Here is a 14,134-nt window from a genome sequence, read left to right on the forward strand (position 1 = left end):
ACCATTTACATTCCCGCCAACAGTGCACAAGGGCTCCCTTCCCTCCACACCCTCTCCAGCACTTGTTATTTTTAAAAGGCATGGCATTCTTCGTGGGTGATAAGTGGAAGAACTTATATGGTCCACATCATCCGTCACTAAATCAAGACACTACCCCAAGATGGCTCTTCCATATCTGACCATCATCGCAGCTGCTTGTTCCTGGTTAATTTAAAAAGCTCTTCATTCCCTGCAGGATAAATCCAAACTGTCATGCTGAACTTGGCATTTATATGCCACGATCAGACTCCTGCCTTCCTTTCCAGCCTCGTCTTCACACCAGTTCTTTACCATCCCCCTCTTTACACTCTACTTCCCAGAATGCGAACTGCTTGCGAATCTCTTCCTACCTTTAGTCTTTACATGTGCTGCCTTCTCTGTCTGGAATGCCCTTCCCTGAGTTGCATTTTACAAACTTCGTCATGAAATGTTCTCTCTACGCATCCTGGGTTCAGTGCCTCTCCTCTGGGCTAACACCCGGTGCCCACTGTTGTCACAGCACTTGTCACCTTGTCTTGAGATTGTTTGTTTACACGTCTATGGCTTTCATGGTCTCCACTCCTCTCTGCTCTCCGGCCACACTCACTGCCATGAGGGCATGAGCTTCCCCTTGAGGGCAGGAACTGCTTCTTTCATCTCTGCTGCTTACCTCCTAATGCAGAGCTTGGGATGCAGTTAACTACTCAGTAACTGTTCGTAGAAATGCAATTGAAATTAGAAGCATCCATGAGATTATGCAACCATGAGCTACATTTATGAACAGCCTGGGTGCCCAAGCATCTTAGCGTGGCCAGGGAAAAACAGGCATCTGGTTCTCATACTTGGAAAATTCAATGCTTTCCTCCTCTCAGCTGGAGAGGAGATGAATAACAAAAACGTTCTCAACCTCCAACCTCTCCCTGCATCAGTATTCAGTCAATAAAATGTAAAGAACCTTTTCTATGAACTTCAAAGAGAAAGCATCAGGTGGGATATTTATGAACCAGAGAAGTACTTAGACATGGATTAGTAGATAGAATGAATTAAAGAATTGTCTGTTAACTTTTCTATCTGTTCTTTGAAATATTCTTTTCAACAAATCCTTAGGCTAGTCAGAATACCTTAAAATTGGATAATTGACCATGGACTGTCTTCACTGACCTGTTGTTAATTTTCCAAGCACCTAAAACAACCTGATGTAAAATAATGCAAAGAAATCGTAACTTTTTAAAATCTGAGTTTTAGTCTTGTTTCTGCCCAAGAATTAGCCATGAGAATTTGGGGGTCACGTCCCTGACCTTGATTCCTCATTTAGAAACTAAAGAGGACCTCGAAGTGCCTTTCCAAATCTAAAATGCTCTGTATCGAAATAGTAGCACTGTTCTTAACGTTTTATATATATTAACGGGATTTTTTACGGGATTCTATACTTAAAGTAAAATCACTTCTCTTTTTGACAAGTGAAGATACTGAGGTGCAGGGAGATTAATTAATACACCCAACAATGTCACACCTATTAACTAGCAGAGCCAAGATTCAGACCCAGGCAGCCTGGCATCAGAACCCCTGCTCTTAACCACTAGGCTATACTTTCTATTTTTCCCAAATAAATATGCATGGAGAAAGGATTTTTGGATCAGCAAATGAACATGCCTCTTCTAGCCTCTGAAAAATTTATCAACCAAAGAAGAGCATGTCTTGCTGGATCTTGTTCCAGAGACCATCACATCAGTCTTGCTGGCTCCATTTACATGGTCACTGGAGCCCCTCTTCTCAGCACATCTGTTCCCCTTCCAGGCACCTGAGCAGTCCGACCACCCAGCAGCTGCCATGAGATAACCAGCCAGCCTCACCACAGCCCAACACTCACATTAGCTCAGCCATTCAGGCCTAATCAGGAATTAATGGCTAGTGCTTTGCAGTAATTTAATTTCCACAATAAAGTTAATGACCAATTTAATACAAATGTCAAAAGGAATGCTTAGTTGTTGTCCGAATGCTTTCTCCTGTGCAAACATCCAGGAGAACTCAACACGGCTGCCTTTTTTTTAACGGACATGCCAGCAGAATCAGGAAGGCCTCTGCGCATTTCACATTATTAATAAGGTTAACTGGGCACTTAATTGGCAATTCAGTGGTTAGCCGCTCCATAATCAGAAGGTCTCCGGAAGATAGGTGAGCAGAATTAGCTGAAGGCCTTTGTCATCGCCTCCTTAGACGCCTTCTGCACCCTCCTAATCAAAGCTGATTCTTAATCAGTCACAGCCAGGTTCACAGAGAGGACACGGGACCAGCAGTCAATCCCGTCCGCAGGAGCCGGGGCTTAGGGGCTGCTCTCCCCGCGAGGCTCCCTGCTGCGCACGTTGCAGTTCTGTGTGTGATGGATTGTTTTCAGATGTGTAATGGCATCACTGGTATCCTGGACCAGAAAGATGGACAAGTCAAGGGTCTGAACCTTAGCTCCAGAACCTGCACCATGCCAGGTGCTGTCACTGGAATGGCATTTGGGGGCACAGATGCCTTGTGGCCCCAAAGCCATTTGTCACAAGGCCTCCACTGAGCTTTCCCACCTGCCCCTGTAACAAAGATCAGCTCTGCGGAAACTGGCCTCCTCTCTCACCTCTATTAAACCCACCGTGAAGTGGGAGTGGAGGCACGGAAACTTATTACCCAGGCCCCCTGCCCTTGACCTCTCTGAGGACCTTCATCTTGTCCTTCCCCACTGAAGTCTGTCAAAAACAACTGACTGGGGCTTCCCTGGTGGCGCAGTGGTTGAGAGTCCGCCTGCCGATGCAGGCGACGCGGGTTCGTGCCCCGGTCCGGGAGGATCCCACATGCCGCGGAGCGGCTGGGCCCGTGAGCCATGGCCGCTGAGCCTGCGCGTCCGGAGCCTGTGCTCCGCAACGGGAGAGGCCACAACAGCGAGAGGCCCGCGTACCGCAAAAAAAAAAAAAACTGACTTAAGGCTTGCTCTGCCTTGCCAGCCTCCATGCCATGTGCCCACTGAGGAAGTAAAAGTAAATCGAGCTTTAAGGAACTGGGAATCCAGTAGAGGTGCCAAAGACTAAGTAAATAAATAAAACAATATTACCAGCTCTCTGCTCACCGTGTCAGGCACTTACTAGTTATTCCTTATGACAACCTTACAATATACGTATTGTTATCCTATTTTGGGTGAGAAGACCAAGATTCAGAGAGATTAAGCAATAAACTCAAGGTCTTGCAGCTAGAAAGTAGCAGAACCGATTTTTTTTTTTTTTTTTTGCGGTACGCGGGCCTCTCACCGTTGTGGCCTCTCCCGTTGCGGAGCACAGGCTCCGGACGCGCAGGCCCAGCGGCCATGGCTCACGGGCCCAGCCGCTCCGTGGCATGTGGGATCCTCCCGGACCGGGGCACGAACCCGCGTCCCCTGCATCGGCAGGCGGACCCCCAACCACTGCGCCACCAGGGAAACCCGGCAGAACCGATATTTAAAGTCAGGTGTGCACAGCCATCTCCTCGTCACACAAAAGCTGAGCTACCTTTATCACTACAGTTGTTACACACTCAGGGAGCAAAACCACTTTTAATACTGGTACAATAAAATATAACTTAGGTGGTAAATCAGTCTGCTGGAAAAAAAAAAAAAATCCACGATGCACTCCAAAGCCCAATGTAAGTGATTTGGGGATTATCTGTGCGACACTGCTCTAGTCCTTGGCATAGATAATGTAGACTCAGCAGTAATTTTAGATACAGTGACAATGCAGTGGCATATGGATGCATTTAGAGAAAGAAAAGATGCTCTCAACTCGATTAAGCAAAGTTTGCTGAGTCCCTACTACACGGATGACGGTCTGCTACAGACTGGGAGGAAAGGAGATAAAGATGAATAAATAGGACACAATCCCTGAGCCCAGGAAGCATAATCTTAATGAGGAGACAGCATGCCCCTCATGGACTGTTTTACAGGACGTATGGCAATAAGTTCTAGAACAGTAGGGAGAAGAAATAATGGAGCCTGACTTGGGGGAGCTACAAATGCTTTTCAATAGAGAAGATGTTGAGCTGTCTTTGAATGATGGCGTGGGGGAGGCAGTCAATGAGCAGAAGGTAGGAGAAGTTGCATTGGGGGCTAAAGGGGAGAAAAGGTCACAGAAGCCTGGAGGAAGTACGTGTCATATTTGGGGAGACACAGGAGTTAGTCTAGTGTGACCAGAGGACACGATATTGGCCGAAGGGGTCAGGATGGCAGGAAGTGCAAATGGAAAGGTACTTGGAGGGGCAGATTGTGGAGGGTCTTAAATATCATTCTAAAGAATTGGACCTTATTCAGTAGGCACTGCAGCCCATCACAGGATTTTTAGTGAAGGGCAACAGGTAGGGAATGATTAACTTGGGAAGAAAGTGTAGTCAAGGGGACATCTTCCTTCGCCCACCCCAGCACACCCCCAGAACCCATTTCCCTTCCCTCCCCCTACACACATCCAGAAAACCATTCAGCAGTGTCAGAGGGGAGACAGGGAGGATGTGCCTGCCATGGGAATATGAAGAACGTGGTAGAAACAAAAGTCATGTGGGATTCAGACTCGCAGGCATTGGTGACTGGACAGCAGGAGCACAGAGGGAAGGCGTGTAGGGTTGCTGGAGTCTCTGGATGGAAGACCAAGGGTGTTCGTGACCCTGACCGAGATAGGGAGCCTGGGAGGAAAGGCAGATCTGGAAGGAAGAGATTCACTGTGGTTTGGGCGTATTTAGTTGGTGGCAAAGTTGGGATTTCCATGTGAAGAACTCCAAGCTGCATCTCAGGTGATTGTGGAAGATCCCCCAACGAGAGGCAGAGGGGAGTGGGTGCAGGGAAAGGGGGACAGGGTGGGCCGTCCCTTCAGTGCTTTACTACTAACTGCTATCACTTCCTCATGGTCTCTCTTGCCTCCCTGCCTCCCACGAGTGAACTGGATGGGGCAGAGCCCATTTCCATGGTGATGTGTCCTGAGAGCCTAGCACAGAACCCACAGCAGAGCTTCCTGCGTACATGGGAGCGTGTGTGCAATGAGGGGCTGAGAATGCAGACCTGCAGAATCCTTACAGCTGAGGGAGAGGGTGAAGTCAGATATAGGATGGAGGGAAGGAGACTGAGAAAGTGGCCAGAGAGATAGAAAAAGAACCCGAGAAAAGCAGGCCCTCTGTGGAAAAGGAGTGGAAAGTGCCCCTGGGTTTGGAGAGGACCATCCTTGCTGGGGGAACCCAGAGGCAGAAGCCAGGCTGCCGTGGATCTGGGAGCCATTGAGTACTGCAATAGTAAACTGTTCTGATCACACACCTCATGAGCAATATGAAATCAAGAAAGTGTAAAGTCCACATAAATCTAAGAGCAAAACTAATAAGATTAGAGTTTGCTTCTACCATTTTTTTTTACTCATTCTTTTTTTTTCAATTGAAAGATGGTTGCCGTACAATATGGTATGTTACAGGTGTACGATACAGGGATTCACAATTTTTAAAGGTTTTACTCTATTTATAGTGTTATAAAATATTGGCTATATTCCCTGTGTTGTACAATGGATCCTTGTAGCTTATTTTATACCTAATAGCTTGTACTTAACCCCTTACCCCTGCATTGCCCCTCCCCCTTCCCTCTCCCCACTGGTAGCCGCTAGTTTGTTCTATCTGTGAGTCTGCTTCTTGTTTGTTGTATTCACTAGTTTGATGTATGCTTCTACCATTTTATTTAGGTACAGCAGCCAGTTTGACTTTAATAATCCCTTTAACATTACAGATGTTTTCCGAATCATGTAATTCAATTCAGAAAATATGATCATTACTCTGTGTGTATAAATAAAAATACTGTAGCTGAAAAAGTTTCTTCCAAATACCACCTTAAAATTATTTCATATTTTATGTAAAGTAACCAGTAAAGCAGGTCAGAACTACCCAATTACAGCTTTTAAATAAATAGCAAAACACTTTCCTCTGGGTTTTAGAAATAAATGAGAACAAAAAGTTTGGCCTCAATCGTTACTTCAATTTTCCATGTTCACTTTTTTCCCCTAACTCATCAAAAGTGTTTAGGCTTTCTCAGTTAGATAAGATATGACCCAGTAGAACCAAAGAGTATTTCATAAATTTCTTTCTCTCTGCAGATGCAAAAGGTATTTAAGAAACTTCCAGGATTCAAAGAAATCCATGTGTCAGGATTTAGGTAAGAGAATCGGACTCTTCTCAATTTTTAACTTTCTTTCTCGCTATCCCCTTTTAAAAGCAATGTCATGAGGATTTTAAGGTCACTTTTACCCCAATTGTTTAGCTCCGCCAAGTCCTGAAATCTGAATACATTTCAGAAGAAGGAGTTGTCTAATTAAAACATGACTCTAGGTGATTTTTAAGGAGTAACACAGGAGCCGACCTCCTTCCTTCCTCCGGATTCAGAAACACCACAAGGACAATGTCATTTACCAAACCTCTTAGGAAAATCCCTCAGCAGAGACAGATCCAGAAAAGTAGCAATTAGTTACCTTGATGTCAATTGCCTGGTTTCCTATCCAGTGCTAAGTGCCGTCATTGTTTAAGCAAATCAAGTTGATCCTAGGGAGACACGGGAAACTAATCAAAAGTGGTACCTATAGGGGTAAGAGAATTGGGTAGACAGGGATGGGGATGGAACTATTAATACCTGTTTTATCACTTTGATGCCTGACTGTACTTTTATACCGTTCTGATGTCTGGTCCATAGTAACGTATTACCATGCAAAATTTATAAAATTGAATATTTAAATAGAAGACATGAAATAAAATAGTGCCACGCTAAAGCAGGGTTCCGTCGTGTTCCCACAGCTTTCCCATAAGCAGGCCTACATCCAGTAGCATCTCAATATTCCAATGTGGGTTCAGGAGTTTTGGCAAGACTTCTGCATCTTTCTTTTAAGTTCTCACCATTCAAAACATCTACAAGGGGGATCATAATGTATTTTTTTTAACTGTGCCACAGGGCACATATCAGCCCTGGTGTGAGCAGAATGAGATCCCCTGCACTGAGGGGGATTTGTAAAACTGGAGGACAGGCCTCTCTCGAAGTTCCTCCTGGCCTGTCACCATCTGTTGTCTTAAAGCAAGAAGGTCCATAGGGTGGGTCCCACATAATCACAAAGAACAGTTGTGTAGGTGGGGGGCTCCACCCATTTATTTCTCTCGAAGCTATCAGGCCCCTCTGATTTGTGTAATTTCAGAGGAAGGACATGTTGAACCATGAAAGTAACAACAGATGAAACCCTTAACATTTACCAAAGCAGACTCATTTTTCTTTATTTCAAGATGCTGCTCCACAGTACTCCATGTGAAATCAGATGGATTAGAGAGAAATAAAAGGTGATAGGAGAATACTCTGCATAGATGCAAGGTCTTCTGGATAGACCACTGCAGTTAAAGAATAAATTTTTAATTTAAACCTGAAGGAAAGGATAGGAACAGTTCTCTCGGTGAATGTTCAAATGCTCATTATCTCCTCTCTTCAAATAAATGAAAAACTAATAATAATTTTAAAAATCTGTTTCAGAAGAAAACCAAAATGTTAGGGGATGAAATTTTGCAAGGTAAATATTTTAAAGTTATTAGATCCTCTGAAACTGCATCTTTCCCATGTGCTTTTCTCTGTAAGAGTTTATCCTTCTTTCTGTCAAGGATGCTTATAAAGTATATTTGATCATATGATTTGCATTATGATTTCCATTATGTTATGTAGACTTAGTCTCCCAGAAAACATTTTGACCCCCGAATACACACATATAAATAAATACAATAAATAATATGCTTATGAGTGTGGCAAACTTTTAATCATGAAAAACAATGCTCAGAATATTGTAAAGTAAACTTGTTATGAAGGAAATTGCTTTCTCATGGAGCCAGATCCTCCCACAGAAGACCTAAACTCCCAGGAGTCTCAAGGTACCCTCCTTCTATGAGCTCACTCTTATAAAACCTGATCTACAATTAAACAAATACTTTTATATCAGTGACCTCATTTGATTCCTGTAACACAACTGGGAAGAAGTTAGAACATCTATTATTAACACGGTTATAAGGAGGAACATTAAAGGTTCCACTTTAAATATTGCTTTATCTCTTAAAGCAAATATGAGAAACTATTAACAATCATTCAATCTAGCTGGAGGGTATATTCCTTCACAAACGTGTACACAGCTATCCACAGCAGCTTCATTTGTATTAGCCAAGAACTGGAAACAACCCGAATAGCCATCAGCAGAGTCGTAGATAAACAAATTGTGGTATATTCTTACCACAGACTGCTACTCAGCAAAAGAATGAACTACTGGAATACACAACAACATAGATTCATCTCAGAACAATCACGTGGAGTGAAAGATGCCCCCAAAAAGGAGTATGATATAATTCCATTTGCATTTAACTCTCGATAATGCAAACTAGTCTACAGTGAGTGAAGACAGATGAGCTTCTAGACTAAATTCACGTTATGTGCCCAGGGAAGTCCAAAACGTTGTCGCCAGTCTGGTGACCAAATGGCCTTTTTTTCTGGCACGAACAGGTGGTGGTGTGACAAAATGAGCCCAGGCTATGGTCTTCCAGGCCAGGGTTGGAATCTCGGCTCTGCTACTTTTCCACTGACAGCTTTCCCTCTCTCTGCATCTTCCCTTATCTATAAAATGGTGATCGTGTAGTTGAAAAGATTAAATGAAGAAGCATGTAAACTGCGTGCAACAGACCACCCACTCGGTAAAGAGGGGTTTGCTTTTCCTGCAACCTGTTGCGTGGTGAATTGTTCCATCCCCTTAAGGCTTACTGATTAAAGCAATTCAAAGAACAGTCAGCAAAACTCCAGTTCCAGCGTCTGGTCTCAGAAAAATTACCTTCAGGAATAAACTAAGGGGATGAGAAACCCATTTATAAAATACTTTTTAAAACAACTTCCTGGCACCAGCACCCCACTGAAAACCTAAGATGTATAGGATATATTTGAAGCCTCTGTAAAAGGAATATAAGGAAATCAAAGAGTTTAAGTACCTAAAATCTTTGAACTAAGGCTCAAATCCTAATAAGAAACATCATAGAATAATGTTTACTTCCTGAGATCCATATGGTTCTCAAAACTTCTATCCAAAGTCTGATGGCTCTGAACCAACATGGGAGACAACGAAACTTTTTTTTTGTATGTGATTGATTCATCAAATGTCTCAATAAATTTCATGAAAATTCTTTCTCCCTTGCATGTTCCCGTTGTGTATGATGACATGAAGACCAAAGAAAGAAAGAGATGGGTAATTTGAACTTTTTTTTTAATGTTTTGAAATATAGTACATTTCCCCACACACACACGTTTGTGCTAAACTCTTGCAGATTATTTTTACGTATATAGTCTGGGATAAGCCAGTGTCTTTTTATTGGTGTCTTATTTAAATGGGAGTATTGGATCAATTGCTCAGTAGTAGAAAAGAACCCTCAAATCAAAGTCACTATGTGGAGAAGCAGGTAAACAGTGACCTACCTGATCAGCAAAAGTGTGTTCTGTACAACTCAAAAGCTTTTCAAAAGAAAAACATAAAAACACCTATCTGTGATGCAAGTGTGTTTCAACAATTTCTTAAATGTCATTTGTGATGGGAAGTTGTCGGTCTGGATGCACACTTGTGCATGCAAGCCGCCTAAGTCTGTAATAAAGCAGAGGAACTAATTCGCCACTTGGTTCCCAGGTCAGTGTGAATGGGGAAAGGGCACACTGTACCTAGCTTGGCTCCTGTAATCGGGGAAATAACCGACTGTAGACTCTGATTGATCGTGTGACCCGAAGAACTGCTGAGAATACACATTATCGGTTCCTGTGGCCTTTAAAACATTTTTGTATCCCTCTGTGTGGATTTATGGCATAAACTAAGAGGTAAAACCTGGTCCTAGAGGACAGAGCTAGAGAGGATCCTATTTCATGTTTACATGAGTAAAGGCGCTGATTCAATAAATATGATAACAAATACAGTTAATCATGAACTACTTCCCTTTCTCTTTTCTCACATCTTCCTTCTAAGATGTTATTTTAAAAGCAACTTGAGGGAACAAGAGATTATGTTTAATATAGTGCTGTATTTTTTAATTAAAAAATACTTCTTCAAAAAAGTTGAAAAGAAATCGCCTTGAGAACTGAAGCTTTGACTTGGCTAAAACACATACATACTTTTGTCCGCCTGCTATATCCTACAAGAGGCTACTTGTAGGAAAAGAAAAAAGATAATTCATCCTTCTTGCTGATTGGCACTTATAAGACCACGAAAACACTGATCAATACCAGCAGCTCTTGACAATTAACTTTTTCACAAAGACTTGAAGTGAAAATTTATGGTCACTTGATCCAGTTAATAGTCTCTCTTCAAGCTGGATTTCAGTCCCATCATACATGCTGTTTCAGAGCTGAAATATATGTCAATTCTTTTTCTACCTTTCAGATTTCTGACAAACACTGAAATTAGTTCCAAGTCTGTGATATTCATTAAAAGTCCGTCAGGAAAGAGGTTGAAGCTGTCCTGAAGCTTTGTAGCAACATAGTGATTCTCTGTATAAGGCATGTAACAATGGCTTTGGATGTGATGTGTCCTCTGCGATCTACAGGTCAAGCTCTACAGAGATGCAACTTACAGCCATCTTTCAGAGAGACAAAGCAGAAGCAAAAAGCCCTGCAGGTGACCTCCTGTCTTTTGATTCCAACAAAATTGAAAGTGAAGGAGACCTTCACGGAACGATGGAGGAAAACAAGCAAATGGAAATCTACCCCACAGCTTCAGACCTCAGAAAGCTGATCAGCAAAGCACTGGAGGAAGACCAGTCCTTGGATATGGGGTCAATTCAGTTCACTGACGGTCAGTGGGTGATTTCATAGTTCTGAGTTTATCCTCATCCTGACAGAGAGATGAGGAGGTGTGACTGTCTCCTGGTCACTGTCACTTTAACTTGGGTCCTGTAGAGTCAGTCATTTCGGTGACAGGCCAATCACAGATGGTTATCATTTCTGTCTTTCCTCACTGCCCCCGGGTCTCATTCAATGAGCCTTTCCTGACCACTTCATACCAAAAATAGCTCTAGGGAAGCCAAGAGGCTCAGCTCAGCCCAGCTCGACCACAGTCAACCAGTGGAACCCAGGTGGAGAGAAGAACCCGTGGAGAGTTCTGTTCCCCTGGCACAGCCCAGATTCCCTCATCTAGTAAATGGGTCAGGTTCCAGATGGCACATTTGAATTCGGATAATCTGAAAAGAGTTTCATAAAGGGACTATTTATAAAGGTTTCCCTAATGCCCGGAGGACTAGGACAGTTCCCCGGGGCTAGAAGCACCAAGGCCCCACTACTACCTCCAGGCCTGAAGGACTGCTTAATGATCTAAGCCATCCCAAAGACAGGGAGCAAGGAACCACTGATATGGTCCATATAAGTCAACCTCGCATGGCAGGGAGTAGTGGGGAGAGAAGAGCATGGATCTAAAGAAATCAACAGCTAATCAGGCTCACTCAGGGTCCTCAGAGGGGGCCCTGGAGGGACCCAGGAGCCTGGAACTCTTCACCCAGTACTCTTGGCATAATAGATGGGCACTAGAAATGCCATTTTAATGTGACATGGCATGAAACTGGCATTCTCTGTCAGTTCTGTTTCTGTAGTTTAGAGAGTCAAACTCAACTCTGGAAAACTTTACAAAGATCCCTTGGGATGAGATGTAGGGTGTGCCACTAAAGTCAGTAAACATTAAAATCCTCTTGGTTCACTTTTGAATTTCTAGACAAGGAAAGTTCAGTGAAAACTTCAGACTCACCTCTGAGAGCATCTGGTACTCTGGGCTGGTCTCTTGGTTGAACCCTTTGGGGTAATCTGAGAATTGGGCTTCAGGGTATAAGTAGGACTCGCAAGGACTCACATTCGGTCCTTGGTTCCAGTATTTATTTTAGCCATTTCTTTCTTTGTCAACTTAGCTATATTTTTGTCCCCACTGGCCTAGCCAGTCAGTTGGCCTGCTTGGTCCAAATGCGTACAACAAAGCTAAACACCCTAAAAATCCACCTTAATAACTGTTCTTATCCCAGAGACTTGCAAGATGCACCCCTTGCATGCATCCTTCAGCAGATTACTCAGATCAATGACCACTAGCGCATCTGATTTCTTGATGATTTGTTGTACCACTCCTTAAGAACCGCTTATCGCCACATTTCCCAGCCTTCACTGTTTTACTGCTCCAACCACAAAAGAAAAAAAGAAACACTCAAACCTTGTGATTTTTTACCCACAGAAATTGTTGGGTCTTTGCCAGGTCTTGATCCTGACACCCAATCGGTGCTGCCCACTCTCCTCGCTGATATCACAAAGGTGAGTTTGTTGTTCTTCTGTCCTTCAAATAGGAACAAAGCCTCGAAATCTTCCATCAGAAAAAGTCAGCTTAAGGACTGAACAGAGCAAGATCCCCTCTGCACTGCTAAATAGAATTCTTTTCTGAATCTAAAAAAGAATGAATATATGTAGAACCGATTCACTTTGCTGCACACCTGAAACCAACACAACACTGTAAAGCAACTACACTCAAGAAATAAATAAATAAATTTCTTTTCTGTTTTTTACAGGCAGTACTTGCTTACCCACTTCCACTATCTGTATTAATAAAATATAATACAACTCGCATTTCAAATATCCTTAAATTCAAAGTTTCCTTCAACATAGTTAGAGCTCTGTTTCAATTAGAGTCAGGAATTGCCATTTTTGATAAAACAAATACATGTTCGTGAACTGAAAAAATACTTAAAGCAGAATATATTATTTGACTTTCTGAAATAAATATAACATAAAGATACTTTATAAGTTTGTCCTTAAGTCTTAAGGTCTTATCTATATATTTTATGGGGGTTTTTAAGGATAAATTAATAACTTAGGAAGTAAAAAATAATGAATTCAGTAATAACTTTTGTATTTCATTTAAAGCTATGTTCATTTAATTTATGCCAAAAGTTGTCACTACGGTGTTCATAAGTGGAAGCGCTAAGCTTTATTCCCTTTTTAAATAAAAAGGTTCATAAGTTCGAATATGATTGACACACGTTGCAAAGTATTTTGGGTATCAGTTAACCCTATACAGGCAGACTCAGCCACGAGATCGTATTTTACTACTGTATCAATGCATGTTTTCCTTTCACAACACGTTTCTGTATCAGAACCTACAACAGAATCCACAATAGATTCAAGTCAACTACGAAATGATTTGCTTAAATTTAAATGAAAAGAAAAAATACAGAGTATAACCCTTCTCATATACAGAGAAATGTCCCTTGTCAACATCTGTCCTAAATTCCTCCTTCAGGTTGCTACTCTGAGTCCAGAACTTCCTCTTGGTCAACCCATGCTGGAGACAGTGGACAGAGCAGGACAGAGTCTACCTGGTGAGTTACTTCCCACAGGGTCTGTGTTAGATGATGACATCCTCTTTGAGGAATCCATCTATGACACTATCTCAAAGACCAGTGATAAAGTCATCCTCCACCCAGGAGAAGGTTGGGTCCCACCACTGTTTCCAACGGAAGAGCTGTCCACTGAACCACCTTCTTCTAAAGAGGTGGTCACCCTCAGCATCTTTCCCTCAGCTCTCATCCCCAGTCCCACAGAGAGAACTGATAGCCCTTTCCTGACGGATCTGGTGAAAGAAGCTGAAACCAAAGCAGTAGCAACCGCTGCCCACTCAGAACAGCCATCTCAACTGAGCTTCAAACCTGAGAGTCTGTCAGGACAAGGTGGGTCCTAAGGCCCACGTCCATGACAAGGGGCTATGGTGACAGAGGATTGGGCTCTTAAAATCAGCGTTTGTATTCCTATTCACCATATACAGGCTGACCCCGGATACTGTCTGTTCTGCTATGTGTGTCTCTTTAGTGCCAATTAGCACACGTGTAATTGGTCAATAAGGATGTCAGTAAACATCGAAATCCTCCTAGTTCACTTTTTTATTTTTTGTTTTACTTTTTAATTAAGTAACTTATTTTTTTTAATTGATGTATAGTTGATTTACAATGTTGTGTTAATTTCTGCTGTACAGCAAAGTGATTCAGTTATACATATATATACTTTCTTTCTCATATTCTTTTCCATTGTAGT

General features: G+C 42.5%; 1 protein-coding gene across 1 annotated transcript in view; it reads left to right on the forward strand.

Moving 5' to 3' along the window:
* Positions 1 to 14,134, forward strand: part of IMPG1 (interphotoreceptor matrix proteoglycan 1) — a gene marked incomplete at its 5' end in the record, with an annotated part of 72,117 nt that overhangs the window by 12,150 nt on the left and 45,833 nt on the right. The window contains 5 exons of the mRNA XM_024731860.1: positions 6,141 to 6,199; positions 9,267 to 9,287; positions 10,627 to 10,874; positions 12,288 to 12,364; positions 13,347 to 13,429. Coding sequence (XP_024587628.1) covers positions 6,141 to 6,199; positions 9,267 to 9,287; positions 10,627 to 10,874; positions 12,288 to 12,364; positions 13,347 to 13,429 — 488 coding nt within the window. The remainder of the gene's footprint in view (positions 1 to 6,140; positions 6,200 to 9,266; positions 9,288 to 10,626; positions 10,875 to 12,287; positions 12,365 to 13,346; positions 13,430 to 14,134) is intronic.

Source organism: Neophocaena asiaeorientalis, unplaced genomic scaffold, assembly GCF_003031525.2.
Source record: "Neophocaena asiaeorientalis asiaeorientalis breed wild unplaced genomic scaffold, Neophocaena_asiaeorientalis_V1.1 scaffold450, whole genome shotgun sequence".
Taxonomy (NCBI): Eukaryota; Metazoa; Chordata; class Mammalia; order Artiodactyla; family Phocoenidae; genus Neophocaena; species Neophocaena asiaeorientalis.